Source organism: Plectropomus leopardus, chromosome 20 (genome assembly GCF_026936395.1).
Source record: "Plectropomus leopardus strain MGB_pleo_1.0 chromosome 20, ASM2693639v1, whole genome shotgun sequence".
Lineage (NCBI taxonomy): Eukaryota > Metazoa > Chordata > Actinopteri > Perciformes > Serranidae > Plectropomus > Plectropomus leopardus.
The window spans coordinates 27916265-27928722 of record NC_142195.1 but is presented as its reverse complement, the minus strand read 5'-3'; the positions used below and the strand labels follow the sequence as shown (position 1 = coordinate 27928722).

The following is a 12458-nucleotide window of genomic DNA, read 5'->3' as shown; positions in this document are numbered from 1 at the left end:
ATTTTTCATTTTGATAATTATTTTGAGATACTAAATCATTATTTTTTAGAAACTTTAACATTATTTAAAGAATGTTTCTTATTATATTAACTGACAGGATCTTTTTTTCCCACCACACTGGCAGGAAAGGCCTTCTATAATTTGTGATCTTGGATTGAGAAAAAGCAGTTTCATGTTACTTTTTTACTTACTCAAAATAAATTTAAATGTGAGATAATAATTTCCGTTAACACAAAAAGGAATCAGACACTCACTCGTGTTACTTGCATATTACATCTTTATTCATCGATGCCTAAACCCCAGCATTAAGATTTATTCAACGCTACAACAGCAAAGATCTATTACGCCCTAAAAATGTCCAACAACAGGTCAGTTTAGCTCCTCTGATATTATTCCATTAATTCTACTTAAAAAAAGAAATAATCCAAACTGTAACATGTTTGTTGAAGAAAAGGCTCACATGAAAACATTTCACACATAATGCTACTGTCAGAGAGGCGGTGGGGAAGTGTTGTGTCAAAAACAGCTGAAATTATCGCTTATTTATGACTGGGCTCTTTGTGTTAACACTGATTATTTGTTTTTTTGTGGTATTTTAAAGAAACATTAAAATAGAGAATCAAAAGAATCCTGGAATTCAATAATATACTGAATATTTTGGAAACTTGACTCATGATTTCTGAACACTTTTAGAGAAAAATCTGTAAATGGCTACAGAGTTTTATCAAAAGACGGAGGATAACTTTTGATGTAACAGCCGGATTTTAAACAATACATAAAATTAAATTCATAAAGCTTAAAGAAATTGTTCAAAATGTTCAGAAATACACTAATTTGCTCGCTTGTTTAGTGTTTGGTAAAAAGATCGACACCACTCTCATATCTACCGGATGGGATTTAAAGTTAGCTAGTGATTAGCTTAGCTTATTTTAGCTTAGCATTATGACTAGAAACAGGTGGAAACTGCTAGCTTAGCTTAGCTTAGCATAGAGATAAACAGGGAAGAAGCTAGCTTAGCACAAACACTGAAACCAGGTGGAAACAGCTAGATTAGCTTAGTTTAAAGACTAAAACAGAAGGAAACGGCTTGATTAGCTTATCTTAGCTCAGGATACAAACAAGAAAAAGCTAGCTTAGCTTAGCATAATGACTGTAAACTGGAGGAAACAGTGAGGGTAGCTTAGCATAAAGACCAGAAATGGGGAATAAGCTATCTTAGCTTAGCTTGTGGGCTAAAACCGGTGAAAACAACTAGCAAAGCTTAGCATAATGACTGTAAACGGCTATCTTAGCTCAGCATCATGAGTGGAACAAGGGGGAAACAGCTAGCTTAGCTTAGCATAATGATTGGAAACAGGTGGAAACAGCCAACCTAGTGAAAAAAGACTGATATATAAAACATAAAACATAACATGTTAATGTGTAATTTTTTAAAAAGCTGTTTTTAGTCTTTATGCTAAACAAAGCTAAGCCAAACAGAGAGATACAAAAGTGGTCTCGATCTTCTCATCTCTAAGTAGATAAAATTCCCAAAACATCCAAATATTCCTTTATGATGGACCTCCAAAATAATCGTACCAAATTCATAAAAGAAACAATGAGAATTGAAGATAACACTAGCAACAATAGTAACAGCACCTAAAAGAAGAGAAATGTGCTGTAATAAAATTTAAAAATGTGTTTTAATGCAAGAAAAAGTGATGCATGTCGTGTGTACGCTGGTAAGACGGATATTTTAATATTGCTACTTCATTCATAAAACCTTAATTGTATTATAGCAAGTCATATTACTGTAGTTAAATAAAAAATTTAAGGATAATGTTTTTTTATAGTCAAAAAATCCCATGAAATGGATCATATGTAGATTAATCACCACTGAAAATAATCCCCAACAATTGCACTATTTCCTCCTGTTTGATTAAAAACTACAGTGAGAAGCTGTTTTTTGGCTTTTTAAATATGAAACTATATATTTGTGACCCATTTTTAAAGGTTTAAACACTGTCGGTTTTGGTATTTTCATAGAATTTGTCAACATTAACAAAAATACAGAATAAAAGCAGATGTATTATTCTGATTTTAACACTTCCAGGTGATGAAATAGAAGATTCAACTGTAACCTGCAAGTGTCCATTTTTATGTGGTACATGAATATGTATGTGATGTGATCAAAGTAGTGTCTTTATTTACGCTAAAATACTCTAAATTACACCAAAAAGTATTATATGAATTTGAATTATGAATTTCCTCTACAAAAAACTGCATATACTTATTACCGATTAGCTAAAAGAATAATAACATTTATCTCAGAGATTTTCTAGATGAGATGAAATCAAACACAAATCAATATAAATCAGATTAATTGGAGCATTTTTGAGTTATATTTGACCTTCTGGCTACAATTTGTGAAAAAAAACATTTGAAAAAAAAAAAGCTCCTAAAAAATTTCAAGTAAAAAAAGTGACCTGTTGGCGGTTCAGCTGTTAAATACTTTGACATGGAACAATAATGTCAACAGAAGTGTCAAAATACCTGCAAAGATCTACAGTTTACAGTCCGAGTATAACAGTTCACCAAACACATGGTTCACCGAAAACAGAGGCTAATGATGAGTGTGTGAGACGTGTGTGTGTGTGTGTGTGTGTGTGTGTGTGTGTGTGTGTGTGTGAGAGAGACGTGTGTGTGTGTGTGTGAGACGTGTAGTTTCCCACTGTTTGTCTTTTAAAGGAATAGTTCGACATTTCAGAAAATTTTTGCTTTTTTGCCGAGAGTTTGACAGAAAGATAGCGGCACTATAATTTTGTTTGTTCATTTTGAAGCTACTAACCAGCTCAGAGTTAAAGTCTTTTTTATTGGAAACACTTTTGTGACAATTCTGGCTACTTTTGGACTTTGTTTTGGATTATTTATAATCGGAAAATGAGTTTTCGAAAAGCTCTGAAAGTCATTAAAAATTTTGGTACACAAGATGCCGAATTAACGTGTGCGGAAACACGGTGGATGAAAATAAATATTTGACTAATCGAAATGAACTTCACATCGAACAAATCGCACATCAATTTCTTCCTCACGTGTAATTTGTAATATGTTATTGGTTGTGAGTTATCCTTAAGCATTATTCAGGTGAAGCAGTATTTTAGTACTTTTAGGCGACAAAATCATTTTGTAACATGAAGCTTCAAACGTTTTTTAAACGGTCTGAGCGATAAAATACAACCGATCTTTGTTGGCTCGTTACAACATAACCTTTGAAAAAATGGACATCAATTTTCTTGTAATGAATTCGGACACCTACACAAGTATTTCAACATTATAACGCTGAGAAAATTTGTTATTTGTCTTTCAAAAACACAGGAAAAGAGGCAGAAAACAAGTTGGTAAGAAATGTCCCCCAAATTTCAGACCTTTTCTGAGCTACGGAAAACGTCCAGAGAGCTATATATTTATAATTATCATAATCATATATTTTAAATTATTTTACAAAGTTATTAAAATTTTTTAGCAGTTTGTTCAGCTCATTTACTCATTTATTTTACTTTTCTTTTTTTTCTTTTTTTTTTAGGGGTACTGCTCTTATACTTTTTACTGATTTCTTGCTAATATCTGGGTTTTTCCTTCTTAAATTTTGTCACTGTTTTGGAAAGAAAATTTAAAAATGGGACTATCTGCAGAGCATCTGAATGCAAAACAAGCCAGACTGAGCCGGACATACAGATTTTGTGATAAAAGTCTTGTAAAAGTTTAAATTTGATCATAAAATTGAGGAGTTTTTGTGTAAAATGTGTAATTTTTCTTTTATTATTTGGCTCAAACGGAGGTTTAATTTTTCCTCTTTCCATGACGGTGGGGCTCAAAACAGACTCACTTTGTTTGTTCCACTGAAATTAAGGTTAAGTGTCTAAAGTGTTAAAAAAAAAAGTCAAATGTTAAATTAAACACACGAGAGTGATATAAACCTTCTAACTCTTTGCAAGAAAATGAAATAAAACAGTGTTTCCCAAAATGTGAAAGTATTCCTTTAAACCACCCTTGGATTTGCAACAGCAAGCCAATAAATATATTTACATAGTGCCGTAATATAAACAGTGAAGAATTTAGATTTAAGTGAAATTAAAAGATAATCATGTAAACCAGAGATTATGGAGTATTTTTTTTAATTCTTGACTCTATTTATATTAATATAAACTTTGATATACATTTAATAGCTAGAACAAAATATAACGTACGTAGGCATTTGCAGAAAACTTATACATGATAATCCAAATATATTGTGCATCCTAAATATTAAAAATACAATATAAGTTAAAAAAATGAAAAAAAGAGAAAAAATTGGCTAATATCGGTGTTGTTATGTTATCTTAAAAGTCTGTGTGCAACACTAATACTTTCATCCAGTGTTTCATCGTGTTTTCTTGTAATTAAGACCCAAAAAAAGCCGACTGAACCATGAGTTTGGAAACTATTACACTTCCGCTGAACCACAGTAGATCGAGTGAGTTCTGATGGCTGAAATCAATGAACAGAGTATAATTTGTATTTTGCATCTCATAGTTCTTGCTGATTCCAAAAAAGGGGCTCCGGGGCCTCGTAAGTATTGCTGAGTATCTAACGACTAATTAAGAAAAACGCAGTATAAAAATGCAGAGCATTAACTACCACCCGCATGCTGTAGAAGCATTGGTCTGTCGGTAATACAAAATGTACAAAATAAATGTGCTGCAAAACAACCAGAATGTTTCATATACACATAAATAAAAGTACAGGTGTCTTCTGACGAGGCAGATAGACGTTAATCGAAATGTGATAAGTACCCCGCTGACCCCCCCGAACACATAACCCCCCCCACGTCCTCAGATTCGGAACAAAAAGGGAACACATTCTGTTTCTAAGGCATTTTGTACACTAGCTAATGAGAAACACAAGTGTTACTGTACGTTTCCCTTTTTCCCGCTCTTTTTTTTACGTTTCCGAGGGTCAATATTTGAGCCACGGGTGAGCTGCGATGGAGGCTTTACTGCGGTCCCCGTAGTCATAGAGCAACTCCTCGCCCTCGTCGATGTCCCGAGAGGCGACGAGGATGAGGTGAGGGACCCCGTTGATGTCGTGGAGTTTGGTTTGGCAGTTTCCGTTTTTACTGTGATTTATCAACCTACCCATTCGACCAGTCTCTTTAGTGGCGTCCACGCTGTCCGAACAAAACCAAAAACACAGTCAGTCTGTGCACAAGGACCAGAAAGGATCAAAAAGACATTTAGGACACGTTAAATATTTAATAAGTCTCGCTGAATATGTGACTTCACCAGAGAATTTCTGATATGGTAAATTAAAACTTTACTTTGAACGTGGCAAATAAAATAAGACACCAACGTAAGTATTTAATGTCTGAAACGGAGTAGGAGGAAGTAAATACTTATCAAATCCTACGATCATATAACATTTGAAGTAGTTTTACTGTACATTACTGTGAAGGGAACTTTGTCTCAGGTGATATCAAAATACAATGAAAATGTTCTTATTTTTAATATTATTTTAATATTTATCTTATTTTAATATTCCTTATTTTTTAATGAATTAAATCAATAAATGTTTTTCTTCAAAGTTTTGGTGCCAAGAAAGAAGCACAAATACATCAAATGATCATTAGTATTTTGAGTCCCTGAGGTTAAAATTTACAGCGAAAAAATGCATCTACAAAGCGAGACTAGGATCACTTTCGGTATTTTTAGTTTGCAGCAGAGATCCGTTAATGTGTCGCCTTGTTGGTCCCAAAACGACTCGCACTACATCCAGCATGAAACCCTGCTGTGGCTGCAATTATTGTGGCCGTAATTATTCTCTTAAATAAAAACGTGAGTTTGTTTGGCTGCACTGTAAACAGGCGCACTTTTTGCTCTTCTTTTGCATTTTTCACAAAACAGCCGTTCAACGAGAGTTTGCCGTCTGCTCAGTTTCATCTGCAGCTACACGCGTCACCAACACCAGCCGAGACTGAAATTCAAGGATTGCAGTTTCACGAAATCACTTAAAAATGCCTCTAAAGCCGAGAACAGATGTGTGTTTGCAACAAAAAAAACAAAATAACTGACTTTTATGCACTTTTTTTTAGGGAGATTAAAAAGTTTCTGCTTTCCTGGAACTTTCACTTGTCAGGTCAAAGTAATTTGCAGCTTTTGTTAAATTAACTTGATATGAAATAGCTTCAAAAACCCAAAACAACATACAGACGATGCAAAAACCTGCTTATTTCATCAAAACTTTGACAGACATTTTTTTACCAGTGTTAGTTAAAATATTCGGAAAGAAAGGCCTGACCTGATTGATGTCTCTGGTGATAAATCGGTTTCTGTTTGTGGTGTTTTTAACCGTCAGACTGACTGAATTCTTTGATATGAGCTGTCAATATTTACCAGGCGTACATGATTGCAACATTTTTGCCTGCATTTAAAATTTTAGGCAAAAACTTGTCGGTTACAGTGTGTTTTCCAGTAATAATGTAAATGTTGTGGTAAAAAGCGGACATGCGCTGGTTCATACCAGTAAGTTTTGCAGAGGAACTGGAAGTAGTACATGTAGCAGCCGGTGGCGGGGTTTTGAGCGTATTCGGCCTCCCTCTTTTTGGCGTCGGTGATCTGCAGCAGGTCTCCGTGGTACTCCACAACGTACTCGCCTTTCTGGAAACACCGAGTGGCAAACACGGCTCTCCCCTTTCCTTCTATGTGCTGCACCTACAAAAACAATTTTCCGTCATGACACAAGTTTTATATAAACTAAAGCAATTCAGAACTTACTTACGTATCAATAGATAAATAAATGTATAAACAAATGTGAGAATATATCAATAAATGTAAAAAAAAAAAAAGGGGATAAATAGATACAGAAATAAAAGAAAAAATACATGCTGAAATGAAAAACAAAAAAATGAATGCATCAATTTAAAAAATCAATAAATATGGAAATAAATAAACGGGCGTAACAATAATCAATAGATATACAGGTCTTTAAAGATGCGAAATAAAAGAATATTTAATAAATAAAAACCCTAAAATTTATTTCTACATTTTTGTTCAACTAAATGTTTATAACTGTATATCTGTTTCCCTTAATTAATGTGCCAGGATGCATATATTTCTTTATTAGAGCATTTAGTTACTCGTGTTTATTTCAGCTTTTATTTATTCTTTTATTTCTGCATTTATTTCTTTTTTTTCTTGCTTTTCCTGTTATACATTTGATTTTTGTCTCCATTTAAGTCGTTTTCATTACTTAAACTTAATTGCTACCAGAGATATCTAAGAATTCCCTGTAAAAACGCTGCTGTTCCTAAACTCTGCATATGTTACACTGACTGATTGATTGATTGATTGATTACTTTTATTATCATGTGCTCACTTAGCCAAAGCACAAAAAAACATATTTAAATGTATTTTTAGTGTGTTCAGAAGCACAAACATGTTTACCTCCATTCCTTCTTCTATCCCTTTTGTGATGAGATCATCGATGAGCTTCTTTTCTTCACACTGGGAACAAAAAGAAACATGAGATGGTTTTAGTGACAGAAAGCAGATTGGATTTCTTTCTCTGCTCTCACACACACAAACACACACATACAGATACAAAATACCATATATATACAATACAAAAAATAATATACAAAATAAGTATATACCAAAATAAATAACTGCATTAATAAGTCAAATAAATACATAAATGTTAAAATAGATCTAATAAATAAATAAGTATGAAAATAAAAAAAATACTGAAATAAATAACTGCATTAATAAGTCAAATAAATACATAAATGTTAAGACAGATCTAATAAATAAATAAGTATGGAAATAAAAAAATACTGAAATAAATATGGAAAAAAATGCATAAATAAATGTTGAAATAAACAGAAATACATAAATAAATGTTGAAGTAAATATGTAAATAGAAAAATAAATGTATGTGTAATAAATGTGAAATAAATATAGAAATAAAGATAAATAAAATAAATGGGGACCGGGGGGTAGGACATAAATCATTATCTTAAATTTATTTCTACCTTTTTTGTACAGCTACATTTTTTTATTTATTCATTCATGTATTTGTATATTAATTTATTGATATTTTTATCATTTTCATCTATATATTACAGAAACCATACATTATCAGGCAATACTGGCATGGAGATAATTTCCAAACTTTTTGACCACAAAAAATATTAAAACACACTTTGATTAAATGTGAAGATTAGTAACGTGCTGCTGTTTCAGGCTCGAGTACAATACAAACTCCTTAAATTATATTTGTGCCATTACTGTCATTAATGGTTAAACTATACGTTTAATAGCTATCCCTAAAATTAGAAACAAAATGTTGCAGTGTAACAGAAGTTATTTTGTCTTACCTTTAGCTCTGTTTTACTTTTTCTTGAGCTCCGTCTTATCGGATAATAGTCGGTAACTTTTCGGTTTTGAGAGTTTTTGCCTCCTGCGCTGTAGTGGAAAATGAATCAACAACCGTATGTATTACTTTCACTTTAAAGTTGTAGTTTAAGATTTTTATTTAAAAATGCACCTATAATGAGGGCGTGCGTACATTCTTAGCGTGGACTTCTTTCCTTTGACCTTGAGTCGGACTCCTCTCCGCTGGCGGCTGTGGAGAGCGCCGCCGTTGTTGTTGTTGGCGTGGAGGGGAGCGTGCGAGAGGCTGTTGCCCAGAGGCAGGGGGAGCTCGCTCGGGGAGCGAAGGCAGGTCTGAGTGCAGTGGAGCTGCGGAGGCGACGGCTGTTCATCTGACCAGCAGGGTGAACACTGGCTGTAGCTGCTCGCCGTCTCTGGGAAACCGGCCTGAGAGTCTTTTGGTGTCGTGCTGATGGCGTTTGTTCTCCTGCCTGAAACAGTGAATGAAAAATTACATCGTTACTCCTCGCTGTTACATAATCCTCTGATATATGCAAATACCCCGTGGCGTGTTTGCTCTCCCGCGGAGTGTTTACACTCCGAGGTTTCTCTCCTCAGCTGGAGATCAGAGCTGCGGAGGCGCGCTCACCCTCTCCCTGCCTCTGAGCGTCGCTCTGCTGGAAGCATATCGGCGAGCACCGACCCTGCTGAGTCAGCTGGATTTCATCGTGAACTGGTGATATGGACCTGGTGCAGCTTAAGACAGTGACTGGATGGCTGTTGCAGACAATCTCCTGTGAACGCGAGAGAAAACGTCTTTAGTCCATACTTTGTGACATTTTGCGTTTTTTGGACGCTCTGTCACAGGTTGTGTTTTAATTTTTAAGACACTCAGATGTCATTTTTTCCTTTTCTCGCTATACTGACTCTGATACCAAGTCCTGATCCGATCCATTCGCAGCAAAATACCACATTTTGTAAACATTTGCCGCTGCAGTTTGTCCCACAGATAAATGACGCGTCATAATTACGTCAGCTATGCTAAAGTGAAGCTAAGATATCCTGTGATGTCATTCGGAGTCCAGAGCGATTTCTGCACGGATCTTACCGCCAAAACACCCATTCGACCAATCGCGAGCAGCCTCATTAACTGCGAGCGCGTGGATTAAACACAGCTGTCAATCAAGACGCCAAATTCCCTTTTTTTGAATCAAATAAGTCATTAAAACCAAACTTGTCATAGAAACGATCACCTGACCAAACATGAGGGTGATGAACTACCTTCAGTGACAGAAACAATCTTTGTGATTTTTTTTTTTGTTGTTGATTATATAATTTACCAGATATCAGTTCTTCTGCGCTGCTCTGAAACAGCAGTTTTAAGTGTCTGCACAGCAAAAATCACCAAGTAAATTATTGTTTTTAACAGTAAAAGAACCATTTTCAAGGAAAACTGCTGCTTTAATCAGCTGTGAAACTATTTTAAACATTAAATAATAAAATATACGGTATCAAAACAATGCACAGACTTGTGCACTTGCCAATACCTGATCCAGCTTTTCGGATATTGGTATCAGAGTAACTATTAAGAACACACAATGATCATGGTCAAGAGTGTATAATATGACAAAACAAATGTATAATCAAGCAACGTACAGAAATTTAAGTAATGAAGAAAGAAAAAGAAGCTAAAAACCAAGAAGCCACTCTTAATGCGATCCATTCAAGAGTTAATCCAGCTTTTACACTATTTTATAAAACGCTTCACAAATGTTTTTTGAGATCGAAAAGGCCTTCGGCACGTTTGTTAGACGTCAAGGTTACACACAAAATGTTTTGTACACAGAAACTGTTTTTAGAAAACTCCTCAAGGAGGGAATCCTGTCAGCTGTTTTTTTTAAACAGCAGCATTTATTTAGAGGAAATTTTACAACCTGAAGCAAAGCAGTGATTCGACTAACTTCGACAAAACCTACAAATAAAAGCAGATTCATGCCGTTAGCGCTGCAGTGAGACACAACCCTGCACCCAACAAACCAAACCAAACCAAGAGCCTTTACATCGCCTTAAATTCTGGAAAAGTGCTGACTGTGCATTAAAATAGACTCTGTCAGTGTTTTACTTTTGATTTTGATTTTGATTGAGTTAATCAGTCCTAATCATAAATATCACATATTCATTCATTTTCATAATTTTAACCCTTTAAATTATTTTTGTTATGATGCCACTATATTTTTATATTTGAAAAAAAAAAATTGCTAAGTAGGTGGGTTTTTTTTAAAGGTTATATTAATAATTAGCAGCAACATTGATTTGTATACATTACTGTTATTTCTGCAGTGTCAAATACTCACAATCATATCGCTCTGCACACAAAATGCACTTTTCAAAATTAGGCTATAAAAATATTTTATATTAATATGATTTTCTACTTAGAATACACAATCTTGCCAAAATGTATATCATATGCACGCACACAGCCGAAATTAACAAAAAATTAAGAATGAAAAGCACGTAAAATGTGCCAGACAGTTAATGACCTAGATACTTCTGTGTATTAAAATATGTATATTCATATATATATATATATATATATATATATGTGTGTGAGTGTGTGTGTGTGTGTGTGTGTGTGTGTGCATGCTGTGTACCACTCTAGTACAAATACTGTGCAGTGATATTCATATGCTATATTTCTATAATTATGCAGTGAAGTTACTACAAACCATGTGTATATATTATGTTATCCTATGCAACCATCCATCATGAACATATAGCATATGTATAAGTTACAGATGTATATATTTTGTTATATTTTTTATCCTTTCTTAGAAAAAATAACCCTTCCAGACAAACGTAGTGCAGTAAAAGTTACATATTTAGCTCTGAGATGCAGTGGAGTACATGTATATAGTTGTATAAATGGAAATACTCAGGTAAAGTGCCTTAAAACTGCATTTTAGCGCAGTATTTGGGTAAATGTCCATCTGTGGTGTGGGTGGGGCCCTGAGGAGGGACCATGCTGCCTCCACACCCACATCAGCTCCACATCAGTCCCTTTAAATCCACAGGCCTCTCAGCTCATTACATACATGTTAAACCGACTCCATTTAAAAACACACTAAAGCTGCTAACTTAAAGCTATAAAAACGCCTAAAATCCACAAATAAACCTTTTTTATTTGCGTCACCAAATGTTATAAACACTGTTTATGTCCTGAGCTAGCAGCCACATGTAGCTAATGTTAGCAAAGCTCTCAACAAAACAGGCTCTTTTATAGCTGCAGTGACCAGCTCAGAGTAAATAATAACACTCGCTTACATTTGTATTAAATACAAACGCATTAGACTCATCTCCTCATGAAGCAGCGTTAATACCGGGGTTAATCGGGCTTTCCTCTCGGGCACTTTGGCTCGGTGGAGATGGCTTCATAACAAGCAAACTTACCCCGTTCATGTCCGACTTGTTTTCGTGGCTCCCCGCTCGGCTCTCTGGTTTCCAGGACAAAAAGTAAATGAAATTTTCCGCCGGTTCAGAGATCGACCTCGCCCTGCTCGTGCGGCGGTGCCCCCGCTACTCTCCGGCCCCCTTCCACGGTGACTGTGAGCCCGTCTGTTGTTGTTATAACCGCCAGCAGCTCAACCGAGGCAGCCTCCACAGCTCCGCTCCGCCATTTTTCTCTCCGTGGAGATGAAGGAGACGGAGACGAAGCGATGTCGCCCCCTGCAGGCCGACAGCGGCACCGCAGCCGAGACGGCTATACAGTATATCTACATCTATATCTATATCTATATCTATATTTACATCGATATCTATATCAATATTTATATCTGTATCTATATCTATAGCTATATCAATATTTATACCTGTATCTATATATCTATATCTACATCTATATCTATATCAATGTTTATATCTGTATTTATATCCACATCTATGTGTGTGTGTGTATATATATATAGTTATATTTCTCTTTTTGTCATTTTACTATTTGCACTGTGGGCATGAAGAGAAACAATCTCAATTCCTGTATGTCTAAAAAACATTTCAGAATTGACAATATGATGACTCTGA

The 12458-nt window shown here is 35.0% G+C and overlaps 1 protein-coding gene across 1 annotated transcript; it reads right to left on the bottom strand.

Annotated features, from left to right (window-relative positions):
• Nucleotides 1-259: 259 nt before the first annotated feature.
• On the bottom strand, nt 260-12097 carry kmt5aa (lysine methyltransferase 5Aa). Its single transcript, XM_042509466.2, has 7 exons — nt 11832-12097; nt 9034-9178; nt 8581-8875; nt 8390-8477; nt 7458-7517; nt 6535-6725; nt 260-5185 (listed from the first exon to the last, which is right to left on the bottom strand). Exons 1-7 carry the CDS (start codon nt 11838-11840, stop codon nt 4975-4977), a joined length of 999 nt encoding a protein of 332 aa, XP_042365400.1. The 5' UTR covers nt 11841-12097; the 3' UTR covers nt 260-4974.
• Nucleotides 12098-12458: the final 361 nt, after the last annotated feature.